The following is a 27,061-nucleotide window of genomic DNA, read 5'->3' on the forward strand; positions in this document are numbered from 1 at the left end:
TTATGTGAATTTTTCTATACGCACGTGTTTCCCGATGTTTCTTTCCTTCGCTGAACTCCGAACTCGGCCTTGCAGAGTGCGGTCGTCAGCGTTGCAGCCCCCGCTCCCCACCGCCGCACCTTTCCCACACGGTCTCCCACGGGCGGAAAACTAGGCTAAGCCTCACGTAAGCCGCTCTTTTTTTCCCTTTTTTTTTTTTTTTTTTTTGATGAATAGGACCAACAGGGAGTACGTAGCAGAGGAGAGATATGTAACCTACTTTACTTTCATCTTTGATAGAAGGACCCTTAACTTGGAACAGAAACGTAGGATTTATACCTGCTTTGTTTCCACCCAAGGGTTATAAATAAGATGAATACATTATCACATAAAGCAGTGGCAGGGCATTTGTAAATAATCAGCGCACCTTCTCTCAAAGCTAGTAATCTTGTAAGCCTGCAGTGCTGTTTAGGAAGTGTATTTCGGTTTATATCAGGCAGAAATAGTGGTGCTGAGAGCAGGGGGCGTTGCACGGGGAGGTGCGGGAAGGCTGTGGCCGGGAGGTGCTGCACGGGGCAGGAGAGCTGCCACCAGCCCCTGGGCATCGCTTAAAATCACACGTCGGTCACAACGCCACGGCTCCTTTTGTGGTTTAGAAATTTAGGGGACAGCAAGGCAGAGCCTTGGCAGTTTTTTTCCCTGTCTCTCTCCATATTTATTAATTTTGCTGCCACCAGCCCCTGGGCATCGCTTAAAATCACAGGTCAATCACAACATCACAGTTACTTTTGTGGTTTAGAAATTTAGGGAACAGCAAGGCACAGGCTTGGCAGTTTTTTCCCTATTTCTCTCCATATTTCTTGATTTTGCCTTTAATGTGTAAAATAACACATATTCAAAATATATTTTTTATATATATATATATCTCTAGGGGCCAGATTTTTAAGAACTAAATGCAGCTGTAGTTGTTTAAAACGTTTGCTTTAAATGAACGCTTAGATGTGGTCCTATTGTGCCAAGGTCCAATAATAAGCTTTCCTTGAAAAAAGCTCTGCTGTTCAGTGAAACTCTTTCTCGTCTTGAGAAAATTATCTTTGTGCTAAATCATGTCAGGGTGCTGTGGAGAACTCCGACTGGCAGGAAATAAAAAGACAGTTTTCTCGTTTTCTCTGATGTTCTGAATGAAGCAGTAAGTATTCAGGTTCTGAGCCCAGATTTTGGGGGCAATTTGACTTTGAAATGGAGTAGATCTCTCTGCATTTGAAGATCTTCTCACCTTAGGCTTGATCAGTCACTTTGACATCTCACCTCTTAACTTAATACCGCCCTTCTTTTTATATGCTCAATGCATAGGTCATGAAGACAACGGTGTAAAGCTCCCTGGGTGAGCTAAGGAGAGAGCAAGACTTGGTCATTTTTTCCTTGCTTTCCCCGTGGCTTTGTGCAGGATCTGATATTTATAGGCAAAATTTCCTATTCTCTGTCTTACTCCTGAAACCTTTCCAACTTACCTGTTTTACCAGCAAGGAAGTTCCCATTTGTGGTCTAGATTATTAGAGAATCAGTGCACATCATCTGACATCTATCCTGCTCTTTGTAGGCTAAAAACAAGAATGTAGACAGTAAATTATCCATGGCCCAGCAATGTGCCCTTGTTGCCAAAAAGGCCAATGGAATCCTGGGCTGCATAGGGAAGAGTGTGGCCAGTAGGTTGAGGGAGGTCATTCTCCCCCTCTACTCTGCACTGGTGAGGCCACAACTGGAATACTGTGTCCAGTTCTGGGCTCCCCAGTTCAAGAGGGACAGGGAACTGCTGGAGCGAGTCCAGCGAAGGGCAACTAAGATGATTAAGGGCTTGGAGCATCTCCCTTATGAGGAAAGGCTGAGAGAGCTGGGACTCCTTAGCCTGGAGAAGAGAAGGCTGAGGGGAGACCTTATTATGGCGTACAAGTATCTAAAGGGTGGGTTGAAGGAGGATGGAGCCAGGCTCTTTTTAGCGGTTCCCAGTGACAGGACGAGGGGCAATGGGCACAAGTTAGAACACAGGAAGTTCCGTTCAAATACACGGAAACACTTCTTTACGGCGAGGGTGACAGAGCACTGGCACAGGCTGCCCAGGGAGGTGGTGGAGTCCCCTTCTCTGGAGATTTTCAAGACCCGCCTGGATGCAGTCCTGAGTAATGTGCTCTGGACAATCCTGCTTTGGCAGGGGAGTGGGACTAGATGATCTCTAGAGGTCCCTTCCAACTCTGAAAATTCTGTGATTCTGTGAAAATAGGAATATGCTGTGAATATTAGTGTGTCCTTAGTAATAGTATTAATCCTCTGACTGTGACTGTATTTATGGAATATTTTTCTGAGCATTTTTTCTTAAAGCTGAGGATAGGAACAGTTAAATATCTATGTAGATGATATTAGCGTTTCATTTTCGTTACTTCAGAATATAGCCCACCCACCTGCATTGAGTACACTCTTACCTCTGCAAACCACCGATGTCCAGTTGGCTTACTCTGATGACAGCTAGAAGGGTGCATAAATAAGAGAGGAAAATAAACTGCAAATTTAAATTACTATTTTGACAATTAATGAAATAGCCTGGAAATGTAGATGCCAATATAAAGCAGTATCATTGAGAGTGCAGTGACCCTTCAGGGACCGCAGTTATTCAACAAGATTGAACCATACTTCCTTGAAAAGACAAAATGAGATATGACGAACTGAAAACTCATAAATTTAAAAGAAATCTTGCCCTCTTGACTTACAGATCATTATTAAGAATTAATAAGGATATTTCCTTCAAATGTTAATATTTTGAAATTTTGATGAAGAATTCCACAGAGACTTTGACAGTGAAATAGTCGTAAGCAGCTGGGGTGGGAGTACACTGTGTCCCCACGCGGGGGTCCTTGCTCGTGATTTCACATGCGCTTCCGTGGTTGCCATGCCTTCATCGTGCAGGAATGAATGTGGGGCATCGTTTCCGTAACAATTAATCTCCGTCTGCTCGCTCTCTCCATTACAGACATTAGAGGTATGTCAGGGCTGGGAACTGCTGCTGTCCAGGTGATACGTGATGATCCTCTAAACCACATAAACATCTGTGGTTGCAACTAAGGCTTCTTGTGATTCAGGTTCTTTCCCGTTACAAATCTTTCCAAACATCTTGCAAAAACTGATCCTCGAGTGGCATAAACATCTGAAGAGCTGTAAGCATATGCTTTTGGGACATATTGTAATCGCTTTTCTCATCTTTTAGGTCCAGTAAATAGAGAATAGGACAAGGAATCAGGTGGTCTATGTTCTTTTCTCTGTTTTTAGGATGCACCTCCCCTTTTGGCTCAAAATCCTCTGGTCTGTCAAATGAAATAATGCTATTTACCCAGTTTGAAGAAACAATTATTATCCTTAGTTTGATCCTTACTGATTCTATATCAATGCAAATCAGCGTTGTCTTTAAATGTATGGAAAACAGCAGTTAAAGGACCCCCTGGTCAAACACAGGCTATACCCACAGGTGGACCCTGTGTTTGTAAGAAAAGTTCTGTTCCTGTTGATGGGATGTAAGGCCAGTGCAGAACAATTTTATCCTATTGTCTTCTTTTTCATTGTTTTATTTTTCCTTTCCTAATTTCTTCTGGAAAGCAAAACCGAGGAGTCAGTGTTGGCATGCAAAGGACAGCAGCACTTTAAATATGTTTTTTAAAAGTTGTCCCATGTTAGTTTTCCTGTCTGCAACAAACGTGACTGCCATTTCGTAAGCCAGTAGAAGTGAGGGATGAACAGAATGCCAAAGTAGCTCCTCTCTAAGTGATGCTGCCTGGCATAATAAGGTACATTTCCGTAGGCAAGCTTGAACCGTCGCATACCCTCTGTGGGCCAGGATCTCTCTGGGGTCTTTTTTGTTTTGGTTTTCTATCAAGCAAAGGGACATTTTTCTTTGAAATTTCCAGCTCAGCAAGCTTGTGTCACATTATTTTATGTTATTTGGGGTCTGTATTTGCATTCATTTAGCTGCGCAGAGTAAGAAGGTGCAGCAGAGCATGTTCCAGCGGGGTACACAGGAGGCACCTGCAGTGTTAATGCTCAGCTATGAAGGGAGAGAGGGCTGTGCCCGTCTCCTGCTGCCAGTAAAAATACTGCTTTCTGCTATTGCAGAATCCTCTGTGCTGGAAGAGAGTGTGCGAATAACGTGTTGTTTTGCTAGGAAAACATAAAAAAATTCTAGGAGTGAAATCTCTCTGTTGGAGTCAACCCAAGGGGAAATGTCTGCCCAGATTTTCCAGATTAAAGTAATAAAATAAAATTTTCTGAGTCCTCAGCATTTTGTCTCGAGCAGAAGAGTTGCTTCAAACTGAACATTTGAAATATTTCCTATAGAAAGAAAATAAACAGGCAGCTTTTATGAAATGGAACATAAAGTTGAGGGTGATTTTTTTTTTTTTCCTTTCTTTGGTAACATCATAGAAAAAAGCGATTTGATTTGGGAAGAGAAGAGTGGGTGCCTTGCAGATATTGCTAAGAGTCCCCATTTCCCACTAAGATGAATGGCAAGAAGGAAGGCAAAAAAAGCACTGGAGCTGCTTTGTTGCTTATTTGGAAGCAAGGATCAAATCCCAGCGAGGTGCTGAGGATGTAGTGTGCCAGGAGGAGCCGTCCCAGTGCTCACCAGCAGCTCGGGCTCGGTGTGATGGAGGAAGGAGAAAGCGATCTGAACACGGCGTGAGGGTTCGTGACTCCCGCAGCTGCGTGTTGGCCAGTGGCATTGGTAACGCTGGAGGAAAAGCTGTCCCAGCATTTGGAATGCAAGGTAAAAGCCCAAGGAGGAGTTTTAGCCATGCGGGTAGACAAATCAGTCTGTCTTTGATCAATGGCGGTCAGAAAGACTTGGCGAGATTTAAACATAGTCTCAATATGAGAACCCAGATAGAGATGTCAAAGTCCAAGATGATGCATAGGTCAGAGATGTGAGTGACAGGGAGAGCCGGGAAGAAGACAACATCTTGGCTTGCATACCAACACACCAGCTTTCTCCTTCCCTAACCCAAGTGTGGCCGTTGCAGCTCGCTCCTGGCTCAGACAGAAGCTGTGATCCCTTCTCCCCGGCTGGAGGCAGTGTGCCTCCTCAGAGGACCTCTGGTTTGAGTTCAAACCTCCACCTCCTCCAGCGACGCATCTCTCCTCATCACGCAGCTAAGCTGAGCCTTCAGAGCAAACCCCGCCATGAAACTCCTCCAGCTGCAGATGGCAAAGGCTCATTGAGGATTTTGGCACCTTGTGAGAACGATGGCGGTTTCTGTGCAGGAAAGATCAGGGAAAGGAATGGTCTGGAAGTCCAGACTGGAGCTGGATGCTTGTTAAAGGTGCCCAGGCAGTACCTTGTTTAATGCCTGCAGTAATAAAGTCCAGGCATTAATGTTTTCCAAAGAAGAATCAGGGTAGGGAAACGGCAAGATGTTTACCTCGAAAACTTTTTTTTTTTTGAAGTGAAGTAGAAATCCCAGTGAAATTTCTGTTCTAAAGGTCAAATTAGAAAGCTTTCATCCCCAGACTTGTAAACTATTTCTGAAGTCAGTGACTCTAAAAATTATTCATTAGAACACCAGCTCTTAAACTAAAATTCTATCAAGCTCCATATCAAAGGGGGGGGTTATTCCGAGCTGCCCAGCCCGCTGCGGAGGCTTGACACAACAGCAAGGACATGGGCAGGAGGACTTAATCTTTGTGTATTTGTGAAAGGAATGACATAAACCCCTGCTTTTAAAAAGTCAGGCACAGGTTTTATAGAGACAGTGTTTAGAGATATTAGAGCCATAAATATCAGGAGGCAAATCTTGTCAAGTGTTTCAAGAGCAAAAAGCTTTAATGCTTTTGTGGGTGCTAGTCATCAGTTAAAGTGCTTTCAGCCTGCCTTCATATAGATGGGCTATGATTTCTTCAAACCGATGTCCTCTAAAACCTGAAATTGATTGAGATGCACTAGAATCTTATCTTCAAGACTATTTTATGGGCCAAATTAGTGTAGTTTATAGTCTACAGCCAATGAAGTCATATTATTCCATGGGCAGCGATGCAAATGACTTCTGTCTCCATCTGGTTGTATATTTTGTCCAGGATATGAAAGTATGCTCTGTTGTATGTGGAGAGTTATGCAAATCTGATGAAAACAATTTGGAAGAGAGCATACAAGCTATCTCTTGGTAGAAGGTTCTTTATTCCATCTGAACCAGGAAGACTTGGCCAAACTCTCTGATTGGTTTGGTTTGTTTTTTTTTTGTTCAACAAGATGTCATTGCCAACCTCTTCAGAATACCTTTGAGATAAGTCATGTGGTCTTTAATAATAATAAAAAAATCCCATCGACTTTGATTCAAGGACTGGATATGACCTTAAACGTGATTCTAAATCTTAGATTGCTGGGACCATCTTAAAATTACAGAAGGGGTATGAGAAGGCAAACCCCATTATGCTCTGTAAATCTCTTTAAGTCATGCTTGAAAATTGACTTTCGGTATCTTGGCTGTTTCTATGTGCATAAATGGATTGGGTGTTTCACATATATGAAGAAGTAACTACCCCTTACCTATATCATTACTTTACTTCCTATCGTATGCGTGCTTCCAAGTTCATGTTATATATGAATTAAAGGTCAGTCCTTACCAAATTCATTTTTAACCATTTACGTTTCTTGTATCCAAATTACAGCCAAGCCTCAAGGGTGGAATACCAAACCAAAGACCCCGTGCAATTTATATGAGCTAAAAAACCCCAACTTTTTAAAAAACCCTGATCAAAGGATTTGTTGATAATCTGACTGAAGTATTAGTAACCTAATTGAAGAGATATTTTTAGCGCGGTTATGGTGATACTAAGGCTCGAGTGCATAGTGTCCAGTTATTGTGAATTCCCAGTAATTATACAGTTACAGTGGTGCACACAGTTCATCATCTACCCTTTTCCCTTCCCGTGCTCCTCCTGGACATGAGCTGGGTGGTGTCAGCATTCCCAGGAGGAGGCACTTTGTCCTGCTTTCAGCTGGGAGAGAGTTAATTCTCTTTCTAGTGATTGCTGTGAAAGGAATGCAAATAATACCTATTGGTTTTAATTGTTGGTAAGTGATTACACTACTCCAGGACTTTTTTTCAGCTTCCCATAGCAGCATAGGTAGAGGGATGGAATGGCCAATGAAGTATTCCATACCATAGATGTCACGCTCAGTATATAAATGAGGGTTAGCTGAGGTCTCTGCTCGGTCTGGTACCAATTCACTGGCTGGTCCCCAGTTGATATACCAAGTCAATTTCCTCCCTTTACTCTTTTTTTTTTTTTTTTTTTCCTTTTCCATCTTCCCCCAACCTTTCTGAGGGGCTGAGTGAGCAGTTGCCTGGTTCTAGTTGCCAGCTGGGATTAAACCACGACACAGTAACAGTACGTAAACAAACTATGTATGTTATATATAAGTTGTGTTCTTGCTCGTGGTTCTCTTTGTTCCACCCGAACCCACTTTTGGGCAGTCCGAGGTTGCGTTCCGTTGGTGGAGAGGAGCTGTGGGTTGTGCTCACAGCTTGGAGGCATCTCTGTGTCCCATGGCTGTACCAGCAAGGTCTTTGCCGTTACCTTGTGGTTGTGTCCTCGGGGTCCCCTGTTCCAACCTCTTGTTTTTGCTTCAGGCACGTACATCTTCTCTCAAGGTTCATTGAATAGCTCACTCCGTAGGGATAACAATCCATTTGAAGATATAGATAGACATATAGATACAGGTGTTATGCTTTGGTAGCTGCGTGCAACTAACATCGATGCAGTAGAGCAATATCACTGATGTGTTATCAAATTTGCTTTACAAAAGACTTTAAGTAAAATATAGCAGCATAAAAGCCACTAACATCTTTTTTTTTTTTTCTCTAAGCCTGAATATTAGTCATGTTTTCTTTTGGAAATGAAAATTCAGTGATGTATAAAGAAGCAATTGACATGTGTATGGTTTTGTTAGAATACAGTAAACGGAGAAATAGTTTCATATCAGTTAAACAAGAATAATAGATAAAAATAGCATTGACACTGCTTTTCTAATCATTAGGAAAAAAAAACACAAATGTAATGACAAAGGGTTCACTTACGGTGTATGAGTTTTTGACAGTGTGCCATTCAAGGCAATGTGCAGCAGTGCTTCCTTCTACATGATACGGTCGCATAAATTGGCTTTCTAAAAGACGTGCAGACACCTGTCACCACCAATTTGAATTATTTATTAATCATGTAATTTTCTATAATATTTTTGGTTTTGTTTAATAGTTCTAAAATAGCCCTCTTGCACAGAGAGTTCTCTCTTAATTTCAGAACCAGCATAATTACAGATTTTGGATTCTAAAAATATGCTACACATTAAAAAAAAAGATTTTTTTTTTTTTTTTTTTTTTAAAAAGCAAGCCATGGAAACCCTCCTCCAGCAAACGAAGAAAGGCAAAACAGAGCTTAGCTCTCATAAAAAATAGGGATCTCTCTGTCAAATCAGCAATGACCTGAGACTTGCAGGCTCCTGGGGAAGGCGCCTTGTTTCGCTCCGGTTTCCAGGAGGTGTCGCCTTCGGCAGCTGAGTTATTTCCACATTGCAGCCAATAACGGGAACCGAGTGGGCCTCGTGTACAAAGGCTGTAACCACTCCGCTTGGGCAGCGGGCTTAACAATAGAGCAGTCAGAGAAGCTGTAAATGAGAATAGATATAAATACAAAAAGCAGAGGTCAAATATTACTGCCCCCGGCAGTGGGAACTTGCGGGAAAGTGAGCTGATCCGGGCTTGCTCGCGTGTTTCAAAGTTATCTGTGAAATATTTCTTTGACAGAGCAAACTTTGGTTTCCAGGACTTACCTAGTGGTTGCTTAGAAAGAGAATTACCAATCTACATAAATAAAGTACAAATCCAAGTAGGTCCTAATAAAGGATAAAAGGCTACAGCTCTTTTGTTTTCTGTATAATTGGGTCTTCTTTGCTCTAAAGACTGATTTTTGTACATAAAATTGAGGGAAATTTTTCATTACTCTAGCCAAAGTTGGATAATTGTAACTGTGAAAAGCCATATGGTTTTGATTAAAATTTCCGTGTGCCATTTACTGAGACAAACTACCCAGTCTTAAGGGGCTTTGGATTGTTCCAGATTGTTTAAGCTTTTATTAAACCACATTTGAGTGGCGCTGGGAGGAGGTCATTCACTGCAATACCCTACCCGCGCTGGAAAGCCGATGGGATTGAGAGCGGCTGCTGGCACCTTCTGGGCTTCTGAGCATTTTTGAGGAATAAGTGTCTGTATCGGACCGGCATCACTTACCAGTACCTGCATAAGTTGTGCCAGTAAATGTTAAGGCAGGGTTTTAATGGAGGCTCCAGAAAAATCGGGTTAATGCAAGAAAAGACACTCAAGTTCACGTTAAAGGGTGGGTGTTAGTGTGCACATGCTGATAGCGTATTGCACTCTAGTGCATTTCAGCACCAGATGTCAAGTTTTTCTGCAAATATTGGCTAATTAAGTCTCTTTTGAGACACGCAGTTTAAGTACTCATCCTTAGAGATGTGCAAACTTTGACTCAGAGAAGTTAAATGACTTTCCCAAAGTCGTGCAATCGCTGGTACAGTGGTGTCAGGGGTACAAATCAATTTATTTTTCACAGGTTAAATGCATACAGCTTTATACTCACATGGGTCTGTTAAGTCTGATTTAGAATTGGTAACTGTGGAGATGATGAAGTTTAAATGGCATCCTCAATTGTTCATTACATAAGGTCGGAGGAACAGTGTTAGTCGCGATAACCTGTCTGCATTCCTGTTACGCCTCCCTGTTATATTCTCCTCTTTGCACTAAGGACATTACTAACTGCATCCTCATGTGATGCTGGACTTATGGAGCTTATACAGTATTTTTCTGGTTTCTATTGGTTTAATATTGCTTGCTCCCAATAAGCTTTGGCAGGACATTGACCTCCAGAATTGGAAAGCATTAATATTTTCTTCCTCAGTGGTTTCTCTTAATCATTGTTGACAATTGCTTTCTAAATAGAGAATGTCCAAGTTAAACAGGGTAAAAGCTAATATGCAAGTGTATTCTTTTCCTGGCAGTTGTGCATATATCTGATCTGGATTATTTGAAATCACACATTTAAAATAAAAGCCTGATCTGCGAGTTACTCATTGGTGCAAGTGACCCAGGATTTCTCATGCAGACGTATGCTGCTTTGATTAGGTAGGGTAAGTTTACATCCTTCTTGCATCTGTTATCCTTTTTGATCCTATGAATAGAAACAGTATTTTTTCATGGTCACATAGTGCCTGGTGCCCCAAATCCCTGAGCTGTTGAATGGATATACTTTCAGCAAAAGCACATGCGGAGATCCTGGCTCCGACAAGAAGCAGTTTCCACTGGTGTAAGCAGTCCTCAATTCTGGTCCTGTCTTGTTTGTTTCGCGTATAAATATTTTTACTGAAATTAAAGCTCCTTTCTTGTTTGATCTATGCAATGATAGATCACTGTAATTGAAGCAGTTCACACGCTAAAAACTTAAATTAAGCCACAAAGATGCCTGCATGCTAAAACTTAATGAACTTATCACTTCCAGGCATCCTTTTGCTCCGTCTTGTCCAGTCCCTTCTGTTTACCGCTGCTCATTGCATTACGGCTAACGTTTAACTGTAAACTCCTTAAACGACCAGGTCTTTTATTTTTATTATAAGGTATTTAGTGCTCCATGGGGTACTTAATAATTAATCACAACGTGATTATTTTCAGATTTCTTACATACTATGTTGCCAGGTCCCAGGAAGCAAACCTCTGGGACTCTCAGGTCTCTTAGCAGGCATCAGGCCACCAGGCTGTCACACTGGCTTCCAGACCTCCTCCTCCTTCCCGGTATTTCGTGCATCCAAAGGCTAGAGGGGTGCAGTGCCCTGGAATGTGGCTTCCGCTTTATCACGGTCTGTATTTTCCGCCGGTTTATCCCTAATTGAACCCCGCTGCTTAAAGCATAGTTAGTGTTTGTACATATTCTAGAAAGGTGGTCTTGATCTCCAGGCATCAAGGATGCTGAACCCACTGCTCTCTGTTGTAGTTTATTCCGGCAGCTGATCACCATCACTCGTAGTAAGTGTAATTTCTCATCTCTGTTTCCATGACTTCAGCTTCGTACCTCTGGGTTTTATTAACGTCCTCCTCTGGGTTAGCAAACACTTCAAGAGACGGCATTGTCTCCTCGTGACGGTGCTTCTCCGTGTAAACCAGAAATGTCTCACTTCTGTTTGTGAACGTAGTGACCTGTTCAAGGCTTTCACTGCCTCCCTGCCTCCCAAATCTGAAATTGTTTTCTTTTAATCTACATCCTCAGCTGTTTTTCAAGAACTTGTGGGGGGGGTTGTTGCATTGTTTGCTTGTTGGTTTATTTTTTTAAATATTGTGTTGGGAGTCAGTGATCTCGTTGACAATGTACGCAGGAGAAACGGCTGAACAGTAAACCGTGGAAGAATATAACGAGAAGCAGTAGGAAACAAACAAAAAATAGGTAAAATATGGCACAGTGGGAAAAACACACGTAGAGGCCAGTCCTGTAGCAGCACGTGCTGAACATGCCGTGTCGTGGGGGGCAACTGCTTGGGCGCAGTGGCAGGTCCAGCGGCTGGAGACCTGCAGACCTCAGATTTCCACCTACTCCTGCTCAGGAGCAATTTCCAGTGGGAAGAGAGCTGGTACTGAGGGAAACGTGGAGGTATGATGGTCCTGCTTCAAACCTTCTTCCCAACAGTGAGTGTGCCAAGAAATAATTGAGCTTGCTGGCTTAATTAGTCTTCTGGTGGTTTTGTGGGTTTGGGTTTTTTTTATTGGCAAATAAGAACAAAAATCTTCGTATGTTAGGCAGGGTCTTTGGGTTTGGGGGCACAGCAAAGTGGGACTTAATGCTCTGGTCAGGGGAGACACACACAGCTGAACCATTTCTGCCGTAATTCAGAGTCATTCTGAAGCTGTGAGGGTTATTTTTTTCTTCCTCTTTTGCTGTCCTATTGATTTTTAATGTCAAAAGTATAGATAATAATTTCTTGCCTACTCTCCGGGCAGGGGTAGGGAGGCACTAAGGCACTAGCTGTGTTTCCCTCGGAGGAAGATAACAAACGCGGAGAAAGAACTGTTAGAGTGCTACTTCTGCGATAAAGCTTCCTGCGGGGTGGTTTTCACCAAGCGTGGTTAACTTTTGTTTAGCAAGTGGTCCTACCTCCGTGTGTGGGGAATTCAGCCGTACAAAATTTCAGTGCAATATTCCGCACCCATTTGAGCAAAAGTTTTTAGGAAAGGGTTTTGTCCACTTCGCACAGCGTGCGAAAGCAGAGGAGAACCTCTTGAATCTGCACGTCGCTAATCTGTACGCTTTGGAACTGTTGAGCAACGCTAATATTGTTCCTAATTTCTTGGGAAAGGTTGCAAGGTGGTGTTTAAATGGAGTTTCTTATTCATGAAATCTTCGTGAGATTATTGTTCATTCAAGTTACTATTTAGGTATTGCAAAAATAAATTTGAAGTGTGGATTTCAGAATGCACGAGCATAATCAGCCTAATCAGTTTGATGAGACATTAGCCTTTCTTATAATTACCTTAATCTTGTTAGTTTACTCGGAGCCAGATTTTAAGCACATGCATGAGGATTTTCAGAATTGAAATTTGACTTTCAAAGCTTGCTGGTTTGCACAACGAGCAGGAGTGATGAATGCTCTGCTTTGTTTGCTGCCTCCAATTGGTTTTGACCATTCTTTCATCATTTCCTAATTGTTCATCCAAGCAGAAACTTCTTTTCTTGGTAGCAGTCCTTTTCTCATCATAAATACGTAGCAATCTGTTTTGTCAACATATATGGTTATTTCTTCCTTGCAAAAAAAAAAAAAAAAGTTAGAGGACTAGATTTGCATTTAAACTATTGAGTTGTGCACTTTCCCTCCGTACCATCCTAATCAAGAGCTGCTGGGTCACCAAGCAGGTGGCTGTTTCTTATAATTGGTAATGAAAGACCTTTCCCATTCCCTCCCCGGTGATTAACGAAGAATTCCCTCGAGGACTGCGTAAGTACTCTTAAACACGCAGGCTCAGAGCTGATGCAATGTTTCTTTCCTATGTTCCAAAGCAGACCTGGTTATGGTCTTTTTTAGGATCCAGGCCTGAAAAGTGAATTCTGTATAATCTCTAAAATGCTTTGTGTGTGTGTATGCATATGGCATAATGTATTAGTTCTCTCAACGTGCAGGAAGATATAAATAGCTAGAGATATGAAGAATCTTCTACCCATTACATATAATTTGAGACTCTTACAAATACTTCTGCCTTTTTTTTTTTTCTGCTGCATCTGTGCATGTATGTGTGTATATACACGTATATAAAGCATCTGCTTTGGTGATTGGGACTCGTTTTGCTTTTACTTCTTTGTTTCTTGGAAAATAATATTCATGTAAAAATGTTTCCTAATACCAGATCTATTTCTCCAGGCATCATTTTGGTTTTAGTCTATTATTCCTTATGCAGCTGTCCTCGGTGAGGATGAGATCCAATCTTGTGCCAATCTTTGACTTGTATGCAGTCAAAATATATTTAAATCGATGGGACTGGCAGGTGACCAGAGGAATGTGAGAGAGATTCCTGAAAAGCGCCATTCCACCTTTTTCATAGAACATAGGGCTGAAATTTTATATCTCTCTGTTTTCACTGATAATGGGTTTTCTTCTGTTTTCCTTCTGTCTTTTTTCCTAGGGCAAAAAAAGACAGAAGGACAAAGAAAATTGTCCTGCTTAAAGTTACAGACTCAGACTAGAGTGTGAGGCTGGGAAGCTCCATGCTTTATTGCCTGCCTGTACCTACACAGAGTCTGAACAAACAGCTCACCCTGGGGAACCTGCTGTTAAATTGATACCTGGGTTAAATTTGGACCGGTTTTAAACTCGGGTGTAGTTTTGAACCTCCTGTGTGAACCCATTTTGCCCAAAGGGTGCGATAACGCAGCGGCTGCAGCGCCTGACGCAGTCGCAGCACCACCCGGGTTCGGTCGGCGTCGCTTCTGTCCATGCGCTTCTTTTGGACCGGTTCTGTTTTCACAAATAATTCACTGCAACGCAGCAGGCTGTCTAAGTCCCCGCAATATTTATCCACTACAATGCAAATGAAAAAGCTGTAATAATATAATCATAAGATCCCAGGAACGGTGTCACGTACAGTGTAGGGGTATGGTGGAACTGTGCTGGAAATCTCACAATGATCACTCATGCTGTAACGAGTTGTTACTCACTGCTTCTGCTGTAGTTCACCTTTTTCCTGGATTTTGTCCTGAATTCGGCTTTAGAAGAATTCTGTGAAGAAGGTTTCTAAGATGAAGCAGTGACGACTTCTGATTTGCTTTATTTATTTTTGTTTAAGTATGCATGCCAGTGCTTCCAGAAAACATTTTCAAGAGAGGATAAAAATCAAGGCTTAATTTTTTATCCTTGTAACCTTATAATGATGTTCCTACTAGTTCCTGCTCTTAAATATTTGTCACCTGTGTGTTTTCTGTGGTTCCCAACTGCACTGACGACAGGTTTGTAATCACCAAGCCGCAGCTCAGCTACACTGAAAGCAAAGACATGAAAATTGAAGTACAGGGGACTGTTAAAGATAAAAGGCTTCCAAAGAAATTGAGCGTATTGGTGCTCCTGCGCCTCAGCCGGTGGTGCCGATCAGTACCTGGAGTCACCTCGTCACTTCATAGCAAGTTTCTTGAATTCAGAGTGCAAGGAGAGAAGAGAGGGAGTTGCGTTTTTGCACATGGCCTCTGAAGGAGAGAGGTGGAAGGAGGAATTTAATTTAATTAAAGCACTGTGTGGCTAATGTACAGCTATTACAAGAGCCGTCCTAATGGGAAAGGAAGGGTTTCGACACGTGGGTTGCAAGGGCATCAGTAACAAGTCTCCAAAAGGGAAACAGAACTGGCTTATAACATAATTGAAAGTAGTGATCATTTAAGGCAGTAATTCTTCATAAACTCATAAAATAAAACTAGCAGCGTTACATGTTGCTAGATTTTTCTCTAGGTGTGTCTCCTGCCCTGGGTAAATCAGGATCTTTCCCCCCTTACCAACCTTGCGGCCTGTGGAGGCGTTTTTGCTGCTTCTGATGGTTGGCAGCCACAGCAGCCTCACCCTATCCCACGTTCCACCCAGCTCCCACCAACCCACCTTCCAAGCTGACCTTCGCTTTGTTTCTCTGTCCCGCAGCAAAGTCCTAATGAACTTTCTGTGCCTCTCATGAGGAAATAAAACATTGAACTCCCTTAATTGAGTTCTTTCTCTCTTGGCAGATCTTGAGAACTTCAAAACCAGAACGAGAAGCACGGTGTCTGTCCGCCAGGGCCAGGGCATGGTGCTGCTGTGTGGACCACCACCGCATTCTGGAGGTAAAGTGGTTTCCTTCTCTTGCTCTCAGCACTCAGCAGCAATTTGTGAGGTTTTTGTTACCGGTGTGTGATTCAGGAAGTTTAAATTGGCACATCTTAAAGGAGAGGGCTGTGGTGGTGCCGGCCTGATTGAACGCGTTGCGCTGGGTGGTCCTGTTGACTGGGAGATCTCCAGTTGGGTGCAAGTGCCGAGGAAGACCCTTATTTTACTGCATGAGAATATGCACTTAGGAGATGAACTGATGCAAACTAAAGCAGTGTGTGCACATGTAGAAGATGTAGCCAAGATCTTGTGCAACTTTTTGAAGCCTTTCTGTATGTGCCCTGGGTGTATCTTCTGCAAAAAAGTTGAAGATTGCTGACAGAGCCCCTTCTGTGCATCATCTTTTTATTATTATTTGTTCTTTTTCAAACACACATTGTCACTGGTTTTGTTTCCTGGGTGCTGGGGATCCATTAGCAGTTGTCCAGGTCTCATGGTGATTTATTTGTGGACTGGCAATACATACTCTTCCTACTTTTTGTATGGGAGGGAGAGGCAAGGGAGAGTATTGTAGGAGAGGAGGCAATAACGTGCCAGCAAGTTACGTAGGGATGCTGAAGACACCACTGTATTCTCTGCTGGTCTTCACACCCACACCTAGTTTTCTGGAAACCATAATCTGAAGGTCCGGACAGAATGATGGAGAAACTCTGCTACCGCAAGTCCCTGAAGGCTTGCCACTATGCACACTATTGTTTTTCTCTGGTGATACATTTAAATCCATTATTATTACAGAGACAGGTACTAACTGTAACTCAGGGCTCGTTGAGTGTCCAGAAATACAGACTGTGTGGAAAAGGACAAAAGAAGACCTCTTGACAGTCCCTGGTATCTCTGACACCTCAGAAAGAGGCAGATTTCTGACTTTCATGGAGAACTGGAAAAGCTGTAGTAGCAGACAGGCAAAAAAAACCCAGTCTGCGGTGTTAGAGTGGTCTTATCAGCATGTACTCTGTAGAGCGTACTATGGTTGTATCATAAAATGATTGATCTCCCCGTAAAATCTTACTAATTTGTCATTTTTGGACCCGACACATGTTATACTCACTGTTCAGAATAGGGGCAATGGCATGTATGTCCCCATATGGTTACGGTTACGTGGCAGTTGCTGGATCTGGCCCACCCCACGCCTGGCCCCAGCGGGGCTCTGCAGATCTCTCTGCATCGCGTTGCTGGCTGTTTCTTGGGCACTGGCCCAGGTGGCACCTGGTGGTCTCATACTGCTTGAGCGGATGGGGTGCTGCAGACACCACACTGGCTCATCAAGCATCACCTAGGGTTCAATGGGGGGCATAGGTTTCAGATCTAGCCAAGTTGGGCTGGATTAGCCCCGAGTCCTTCAGGCATTTGTGTCACACTCTTCTGTATTCCCAAGGCGTTTTCTGTAGCCACATTTCTAACCTACGTTCTCCTGAGGAGTGGAAAGTCAATGGCACAGTGCACCCACCTGGGGCAGAGAGGCTGGGAGGGAAAGGTCAGCTCTCATGGACATGGAGGATATTTACAGCCTTCTACTCTAGATTGTCTTAAGATTTTAAGTACAGCAAAAGGATTGTATAAATGTATTGAGAATCCGGAGAACACCAAACGCTCAGGTACCTTCTGAATTTTAACACCAAAGTTTTTGGTGTTCTCCGGATTCTCAATATATTTCTTTATGTTATGAAGTAGTTAACGAGGAGATTAAAAGAAAGACTACACTAGCTGCTGCCTGTGTCTGCCCCGCAAGGATCTCTTCTGGCAGCGTGCGGTACCCAGCAAAGGGTAGAGCCACTGTCATCGACTCCGGTGTTCTTGAGGAGGGTTTTAAGCAATTAATGGCACTAAGAAAGCCAGTGTTTTCTCAGTGGTAAAGGCAAAATTTGGTAGGGGAAAAAAAAAATACATTCAAAGCAAAGTTTACGAATAGCCAATTATAATAAATAATGTAGCAAGTACTTTGGTGCAGTTTGCTTCAAAGAGGATGCTATAAATGTTTAGAAAATACAATTATTTCAATTTAGCACAGCTTTGTTTGAAATGTGCCAGTCCTGTGTTCATTGGCTGACTTCCTGAGCATGCGTGTTGCACTGTTACATTCATATAAAAAAAAAAGTCTTAGAAAGGGAGTCGGTGTCTCTTTTTGCCGGACGCCGTTCCAGGCACGGCCTGCGTGTGCCCGACAAGCGCCGTGTGTTGTGCCGCCAACCACCGCCATCAACAACCAGCCGTTGTGGCTGGTTCTTTCATCGGGGGGTCATTCGGTACGTCACAGACAAGCGGTCATCTTTCATGGGTCTGTGTCCCTTTTAAAGAAATTTGCGATCCTGCTTTGAAATCTGTCTGTCCTCATCAGCAGGATGAAAATCGCCTGGCAGGCTGTTTGCCGTTAGGCTGCTTTTATCACTCAGATAGGAGGAGACAAGTGCTTACGGAGCTTCTTCCACTTGGTCTGACCAGCTGGAGGGCAAACCAATGGGAAACTTTGCCTTTACATACTGTGAGGAAGGAGCTATATGGCAAACGTACCCACCCACTTAATTTATTCAGTGAGGACCTCTCTCACCTTTTGACTTCTGATGCTGTTTTTCCTTTTAGTTCAGAAGTTATCATTAAAGTTTCAGTATCTCGCATTTCTGATGTTCACGGCTTGAAGGTGGTTCTTTCAGCTGTGATATCAAGTCCACAAAATTACTCATTATCACAGCATCTATCTTTTATGAGAGTGGCTCACGTGGTGTTACCTTTACCCCAAAATACGTGGCCTCTGGTCAGTATGGATGGAGCTTGCCACCTCAGCCCATTCAGGTGGGTCTCATTGCTGCCTCTGCTGAAGAAGCTGCCAAAGCTAGATCTTAAAAACCATTGAAAACAGGTTGTGGATCAGCCACGAGCTCATTTGCAGACTCTAGTGCTGTGGTTGAAGCATCAGTTTGAGCTTCATTTCCATAGCAAAAAAAGGAAAAAAAAAAAAAAAAAACAAAAACAAACAAGGGGAGATCAGGGACAGAAATGCTTCATAAGCCTTAAACCCCATTCATCGGAGTGCCTTGAACGTGAGGCTGAAGAGCGGTGCTCACCCTCACCCTATCCGGAATTAATTGGGATAAAATAACTTACCACGTGACCACCATCTATGATCTGCTCTATTCCAGCTAGAAATGGTCTTAATTATAGCCAGATCCACAACTAGTCCAAATTGACGCTGTTGCAATTTTGTAACTAAGCTGGGCTGGAGTTATGCCGGTTGTTGTTTTCTGGTTTGCATAGAAGTTACTTAGTGGAAAGTCAAAATAGATGCAGTGAGTTCAAGCTGAAACCTTTGTTATGCAGGAATTAATCTCCTCTGTGGCAATATTTTCTTTTTCTCTTCCTTCCTCCTAAGGTTAGAAATAAGGATGAGTTTTAAAAGTCACAACTTGCCAAATTAATGCTTTTCAGTCGTGTGCGTTGCGTCTCCATTAGCCAACTGCATACTCCCAGTGTAATCGAAGCTATTTGGTCTCTAGCAGTCACTGCATAATTACCACAGCTATCTCCTGTTCCAGCTCTGGGCAGATGGAGGTTCAGAAGAGAATATCAGATATCACTGGGAAGTAGCTGCACGTCGGAAAACCACCGTGTTTCATGGGCAGCTTCCATCCCCAGGGTCCGAGGCAGTGTTTGCAAAGCAAAGCTGTAGAGAGCAGTTCCTTCCGATGCCCCAATATCCCACCGCTGGGGTATAACATTGCAAGTATTTAACGTTGTAGTGCAACAGTAAGAAACGTTCAGGTTAGCAGGGGAAAAGAATGCATCTCGTTGAAAGCGCGAGTGGCGTTAAGAGAAAATGCAATTACTTATTTTGAAATTTGATTAGGACAGAAAACCTAACTTCATCATCCTTGCAAAAAGTGCCTGGGGACATTAATGACCAATGCTGAAGCATAGGACTGTCGGGGGGGGGAAATCTACTTTTTTTTGGTTTTTTTTTTTTGTTTTTTTTTGTTGTTGTTGTTGTTTTTTTTAATTTTTTACTTTAGTTTCTGTTCTACATTGAAAAGAACACCTTCAAAAATGTAGAAGCAAAACTATTCATTCTGAGAGTATCTGTTGTTCTGAAGAAGTGAGGCATAAGTATTTATGCCCTTTTCCAGTTTGAAAAATAGTGAATTAGAAGGGAATCCTTTCCTATCCGCTGTTGTGTCACTGGTTGTCTTGCTCTTAGATATTGTGAATTTTACTACAAAAAATGTCTGTCTGCATCCAGACCTTTACCCTTTCAACTGTAGTTCACTCTAATACTTTGCTACTTGGAAGCATCTATATTTAAAGAGCTGGCAGCTAAAAGTGAAATGATGTTGGCCTGCATACATTAGTTGTTGAGGGGTTTTTTCTTCTTCTTAATGATGCCAAATAAAGAGCTTCCTACTGTTCAAATGTTGCAAGAAATTCATCCTGAAAATGAGTCCAAATGATTAACAAGTATTTTCAGCATCATAAAATGGGCTGCGTACAGCTTGCACGGAACAAATTGGGCATCGCCATTATTGTCCCAATTTTTGGTTTAATAGGGGTTGGAGATTCAGCATATGACAAATAGTTGAACACATAGACTTCCCCCCCCCCGGTGCCCCAAGATGAAAATGAAATGTGTATTTCTTGCAGCGTGGTTTCAGCAGGGAGTCGCTGTTTTGTCAGGTCAGTGCATCCTGGCGTTACATTTTGTTAAGCAGCATAATGATGTGATTGCCTCCTGTGATGAAGTGCGTGCTGAGTGCTGGAAATTTGGAAAATAAATGTTCATCTGGAGCTCGGGAATTTGCTGGACTGAAAACAGAATAAATGCAAATCAAACATTTGCTTCTGTCATATTTTCTGCTCTTGGAGCAGTAGATGCCTGAGCCCCCTGAAGCCAGTCCTGCCGTATTTATGGTTCCTTCTCTGTTACAAGTTTTCAGTTCTTTTCCTTTTGTTGTGGGTTGTTTGTTTTGTTTTGTTTTGTTTTTTTTTTTACTTTCCCCATTTGTTCACTTACATGCACTAAATCAGTGCAAGAACTAGTAGAAGCCTCACTGCGTTGTTAGCATATTTCTGACATAACAACCCTGCGCAGGAAGGGGGTTCCCTCGTTATTTCCACAGCTTTTGTAATCAAAAGCCTAACGATGGTCATGTGTAGACTGTTCTACCTGTGAAGCTCTATCAAAAAAAATTATGTAAGGGTAAACATTGCTATGGGAACATGGCATTCGGGGCCCATGTAATGACACGATCAGTTGGCTGTAGGTATTTAAGTGGACAAGAGAGAACAGTGCAAGATTCTGGAAGTACGTTTGTAGCTAAAATTTGGCTTCGGTTTTGTTGCAACACACACACGAGGGTCCCCATCGCAGCCACTGGCTGCTACCCCAGCATTAACTGGGCAGTCCTCAGTAACTGAATCACAATGACGGGTTTGGAAATGGGAGGAACATCAAAAAGGTTTCATGACTTTTTTGATGAAGCTAGTTAAGGTATCTCAGCATGTCTTAGGGCGAGCTCTGTAATTTGGATGCCATAAAACAATGCTATATTGCTTTACATTTTCAAAGCCCTGCTAGATCAATACCATCTGCCGGAGCTCAGCAGAAGAGCTGTAAGAGTAATCGATTGGGGGGGTTGCTAGCCAAAATGAAAAAAACCCAAAAAACAAAAAACAACAAACCAATCCTTGGTTTGTCCGAAGTGTTTCATTCCATTGTATTTTTAAGCCTTTGTATTACATTCAGATGTATCTAGAAACTATGAAGCATTTCAAAACGTAAAATAATGTTCAATTGAAGATGTTGGTGAAAATGTTTTCCTTTTGAGAGGAGCTTTGCAGGGGGAAACGGGTTAGCTTTTCTTGTTTGCTTTTTTTCAGTATTGTTAATCAAATTTGAGAAGATACATTTCTTTGCTAAGATAAACTTAATTGAAACAAACAAACAAAATGCCTCCAAAACCAAAGCAAACACTCGCTTGTGTTTCTCAGGGCTCTGAATGTAAGTTCCGTTCCATGGGCTATCGATATGCCTGGGAAGTATTTGGAGGTCACTGTCCTTTTAACTTCATCTCCAAATTTTAAGACCAAAATATTCCTTTGTGCCAAAGTTCTTTTCATTTAAGTTTGTGGGAACCGAGTCATCCAGCTGCCACTTTGACTGGATTTATTTGATAGTCAGGGCAGGGTTAGTTAATATTTTAACAACTACACTTTCCAAATACCTTCTAACATCCCTGGCATTTCATTGTGAGTCTAAAGATTAAAAAACCACAGTCCTAGAAAGGTATGCACGTTTCACTTGACGGGCTGGTAGCACACCCATAAACATGCAGAACAAACGAGTCTGTAAATCTTTCCCCGTTCCTTCTTTGGGAAGATAAATGACCTTGTCTTTTAGGATTTCCTTCACTCCCCCCCCTCCCCGGTTTTCTCTTGGTTCGTCTTTAGAAAGATGTATAGACACGATGTTCTCATGACATTTGCCTTCCTGCCCTCGTGGGAAAACCCTATACAGTTAGAGACTGAGATTTCCCAGTGCTGTGAGAAATGGTGAATATACACAGAGAACTGGGGAAAACGATCTCTCAATTACTTGTTTATTTAAATTTCGTGTTCCCTTTGCATTCCCTAGAGGCATGTCTTATTCTGAGATCTCTGTCCGTAGCCTGTACTGCCACTCATCACATCTACAGCATGTTTATCCTCGCTCCTCCTAATTCATCTCAGTAATCTGGGGAAGCAGTACGTCAGCTGATAGCTCTTTTAGATAGCAAAGTGTTCAGGTAAGCAGGTGGAAACCCGCTGATGTTTCTATGGGACATGTCTCCTCCTGCCCGTTTGCTCAGGGCTTCTAATGATGTTCCTGGCGACCCAGGACCTGAACCTTCCCAGCATGGTTTCTGGTCCTCAGTTCCCCGGACACCTTGTCCCTCCGCTCCTTGCTGCAGAGGCAGGTGACCTTCCTGAGTGTCGGGGAACCACGTCTCTGTGGCTGAACAAAGGCAAGAGTTAAAAGAAAATAAGTTTTCTGTCTCTCTGCAGTTGCCCATGTTCTCAATGGGCTTGTAAAATTCCATCTTCCTGAAGACGAGGAGATTCATTAAAGCTCAGTTGTTCAGATAACTCTTTCCCATCTGATGCCATTACTCCTGTTGGAAACACAGCCGTGGAGTCTGTGTCTGTGAGCTGAAATGTTGACAGAGAATTATTCTCGCATCTTTTCACGTAATGGATGTGTTCGGGTTTTCTCGTTCTCTCCTGCCCTTTTTCTTCCCCCAGTAGCTAGGAGAACGTTTAGTTCTGTTGCACAGCTTAATCAAGTAGAACTAACTAAATTCTAGCAGTGGACAGAAGAGATGGCAATTCTGATTTCATCTCAATCTCAGCCTTTCATGCTGTACAGTAGGTAGTGAAGTGTAGACACCAGACATGTTTTCAGAAAGCACTTTACTGATTACAGTGGTGCTAAGACCACTTCTGTGCTCTGCAGAAAAATGATTAGTGCGTGCTTACTCGTCTGGGCAGTTTTTTCTCTCGTTTTTGTTTTTTTTTTTTTTTTTTTTTTTTTAAAGCGGTGATGGGCACTTTATGGGCTGGAAACAGTGAAAATGCTTTGGCTGTAAGTATGGCTGATGGCCTCTATTATGTGATGAATGGTTTGAGGGGTTTGTCTCGTAAATAATGTGTCGTGCAAATCACAGCTCGTGTTCTCTCGTGCTTGTGCAGCCCCTGCTGCATCCTACGAGGAGGAAGGGGAGAAAAACTGGGAAAACTAATCAGAACAGTGCAGAAGGGAAAAGGCAATTATCAGGCAGTTTCATACCATCAGAGGATCAACGTATGGGGCTTTCACACCCCCGAGCAGCACTGCTCGGCAGGGAGTGCTTTGGAACTGAGTTTTCTGCAGTTGCTCTCAAGTGTTTGTGCCCTTTTACTCCCCGTCCTATAGTGCCACCTTACAGTTGGTTCCCTCTCTTCTTTGAAAATTGTCCCACTGCCTTTTTGTTTGTAACTCGTGAAGAATTAATACATTATTAATAAATGTTTAGAGGTGTTTTTGTAACAATGGGAACAAACATTTTTAATATTCTCCGTTGGTGTCCTTGCAGTCAACATTAAGCAAAATGTGTGTTAAAACTTTGGAAAACAGTCAACCTTGAAAGAGGTAATGGAAAGGGAAGAAATTACTCTAGAAATAGCACATAGCCATAGAGGCCAAGGGCATTTCCACCTAACGTGTACCTAAAAGCAGGGGGTTATTTAATTCTGTCCAAGCAACGTGTGTCTGTTCTGCCTACTCGGCAAGGTTTGTGCTGCTCTGGGAACACATCTCGTATTCCACTGGATCACCGCTTCAGAATGGCTTTGGGCGAGAGCCTTCAAGCACATGTTCCCCTAAGTGTTAAATCGGCTTCTCAGTACCAGATCTTTTTCTTGTGGCGCATTCCCATTAATATGAAATCTTTAGAGGAATGGCGAGCTGAATCCTACAAGGTCTATTACTTTTCTGTATTCGTTAGAATGAGAATGCTTCTCCTGCCGTATTTCTTACATAGCAAGCGGCCTGGAACATTTTACGTCCCCACTCCTCTTCACTACAGTAACCTTAATATTCAGCCTTTATTTTCCTGCAGTTTCTTTCAGTGTGGTATATCCAGACCTTTTTAAAAATGTGCTTCTTGCACAACCCATATGCCCAGGACTGGGCAGTTGCCTCTTGCCGAGCAGATTGGAGAAGGGCTGAACTACCCTTACCCTCTCCTTTTTGTGGCATTAATAATTTCTTCTCTTTCTCTGCTATCTTAATGTCTTTGTAAGCCTTTGCTGCTTGGTCAGATTTGGTTCCAATTAGCGAGAAGCTAATTTAGAGAGGAGTATCTCACAGATGGGTGGGCAACGTGGTTGTAAAAGTTCCATTTCTCTAGTAAACCAAGCAAAAAATCTGCTAAGCTGGTCGCGAGTTGGTTCAACTATTTGTCAAAATGCTGCAAGGTCATTGAGCAGCCTTTGCTGGATCACTCCAAAGGTTGGAGCGAAAATACGAGCAGGTAAGCTGTCCCGTGAGGCAGGGAAAGAAAAAGAAGAAAGAGTCAGAGAAGTATTTTCCATTAGCACTAGTCGGTGATGCTTTCAACATGTTTGAATGTGGCGGTGGCAGTGGGGTTGGCGTTGGCAAACGTGGTACTTACAGCACCAGGAGGTGTTGCAGACCTCTCTGATGACGGGGCAGGAGTGAAACGGTGTTGTGCATGGACGGTTCTGCTCGTGGGATGCGGGGAATGGCAGAGAGAAGGCTCGGTTTCTGAGCAAACAGAAACGCTGCAGTAGGGTGGTGTTTCCCCACGACCTGGGGCTCAGCAGCTCACGGGTGTCTTTCCTGGAGTAGGAAAAAATGAAATTCAAACAGGATTTGTCCAGGTACTGCTCATTGGAGGCGGATGCGGCGTGCGTGTTGGAGATGTGTGGGCGATGGAAAAGACCACAAGGAGAGCAAACAATGCGGCATCAAAAATATCTGAATCTATTATCAGCTTCTCCTCTTACTAGTGACTGCCACTCACACATCCCCATACAGTAGTCGAATTCCCATGACCAAAGAAGTGTCAACATTATAAAAGTGGTTTCCAGAGCATAAGCTGTTGAGCTCGAAAAGCCTCCAAGTGACTTATCTCAGGCCAAGAACCAGAAAATAACTTCCCCAAACCTGCCAATTCCTAGTGCCTTGCAGCGGAACTGCGAGGCGAGGTCCCCGCGCACGAGAAGTGGAGTAGTGCTCCCGAAAGCTGCGGCTGGATCTAAGCAGCCTGGCGGCATTTCTTCTTGACAGCCCAAAATTCGCTCGAGGTATCTCTTTCTGTAGCAGCATTACAGAGAGCGGGTGAGTCAGACGTGAGGCTCCCTCGCCAGCTCTGGGAGCTGCAGGAGAGCGGAATTCTTCTGCATCTGGTGCCACATGTTGAAGTTTATTACAGTTCAGCAAAAGTGGGTTTCATTAAACTTATAATCGGGCATATGAAACTCTCATTTAAATAAGAAGTGATTGAGAGTTGTAACTTCCACTTAAAGTGCATCTCCCATCATTTATTTTTTATACTATGCCACAGTCACTGTTTAAATTATTAAAAGCAATAAGGAAAAAGCTTCTCAGGGATAGAAATGGATTAGATTAAAATTAATCTGACATAATCCTTTCTCTAAAACTGCTGATTCAGTTTGTGCACAAATTTATCAACATATTTGAGGATAAGGGATAAGGATAAATTCTTCCCTAATTTGGGAATGTTTTGGCTCAGTATTTCTGACAGCACAGAGAACACTCGGTGCTGGTTTAATTGAGAAATTTATGAAATTGCAAATATTTCCAGTAACACAAACGCCAAGCTCATTTTAGATTGGGAGCAAGAGTTGCAAAATAGGGTTCCAGTCGACAACAGACTTTGGCACAGGCATTCGGACCCAAGTTTTCAACTGGCATGTGTCATTTATCACCTTCAGTGTTGGCACCACTGCAACCTTCGTACCAGCCGCCTACCTTTATACGTTCGTGGCCCAGCTGGGCTGTGGGGGACAGGCAGCGAGGTGGGACGTCTGGAGTTTGTAATGCGTCTCCCGGAGAGGTAGAAGGCAGGAGGCTCAACTCTCCAGTAAAGACCTTGGAAATACCGAAATAATAAGAAACATGACATTAATGGATTTTTTATTTATCAGTGACAGCTCATGACATCTTTTAAAAGAAATCATCTGCAAGCTAGTCATGTGGTTTATTCCCCTGTTCTGTTACAGTTGCCACTAAATGAAGATTGAAATGGTATTGAAAGGGGGTAGAGCGGGCAGGGGCTGGCTAAAGATGAGTGAAACCTGTCATCTGATGGAATTCAGTCCGTAGGCATTTCCTGAGAGTTGTAACATCTCCTGATCTCTTTATAAAACAAATCGGAGATCTGAGTCTGGCTCCCAGGCTCTGCTGACCCCGTCACAGCCACCCTCACCTCCAAACCCAGCCTTAGCCGGCCCCTTCAGACCAAGCCCTGGGGAGCAGCCAGGGAGGCTGCTCGACTTCGGCCCCCTTGAGACGGTCACAGCAGAAAGTGTGTTGTTGACACAAACACAGCATTGGTGTACCTCCACTTTTGCAATGAAATTTGGGTTTCCAGATCCCCGAATGCATATGCCGCTTTGTGTAAGTCAATAGTCCTGGCGGCGTGAGCGCTTCTTCCTACGGGGGCGATATTTTGTTGCTGGACAATAAATGGGGGGTATTGGGTTTGGCATTTTCTGTTCCCTGATACATATAGAATGTCTAAATGTGCAACCATGGTGTTGTTTAAATGATATATCTAAACATGCAACCATGCAGTTGTTTAAATGATATATCTAAATGTGTAACCATGATATTGTTTTCAGCTGGTAGATATCAAAACACTGTTTATCTGTCAAAGATGTGAAGAGAATGTATTTTTCCAGTGTACTACAGGCAAGTGCCACAGCATCACGTAGCAGTGCCTGTCCGTGCAGAGATTTCCCGTAAAGGACATACCACCCGCACTGCTTGGCCAGATACTTCAACCTTGGAGTTGATCGTCATATTAATTCACTGCAGTAAGAAAATTCTCTGCA

At 42.9% G+C, this 27,061-nt stretch overlaps 1 protein-coding gene across 1 annotated transcript in view; it reads left to right on the forward strand.

The window, feature by feature from the left end:
• The window catches only part of LOC309675273 (contactin-4), a gene marked incomplete at both ends in the record, with an annotated part of 173,472 nt that overhangs the window by 46,176 nt on the left and 100,235 nt on the right, over positions 1-27,061 (forward strand). The window contains one exon of the mRNA XM_082487533.1: positions 15,322-15,417. Within this exon, the coding sequence (XP_082343659.1) occupies positions 15,322-15,417 (96 nt within the window). The remainder of the gene's footprint in view (positions 1-15,321; positions 15,418-27,061) is intronic.

Source organism: Vanellus vanellus, assembly GCF_965231255.1.
Source record: "Vanellus vanellus genome assembly, chromosome: 9".
NCBI classification, from domain to species: domain Eukaryota; kingdom Metazoa; phylum Chordata; class Aves; order Charadriiformes; family Charadriidae; genus Vanellus; species Vanellus vanellus.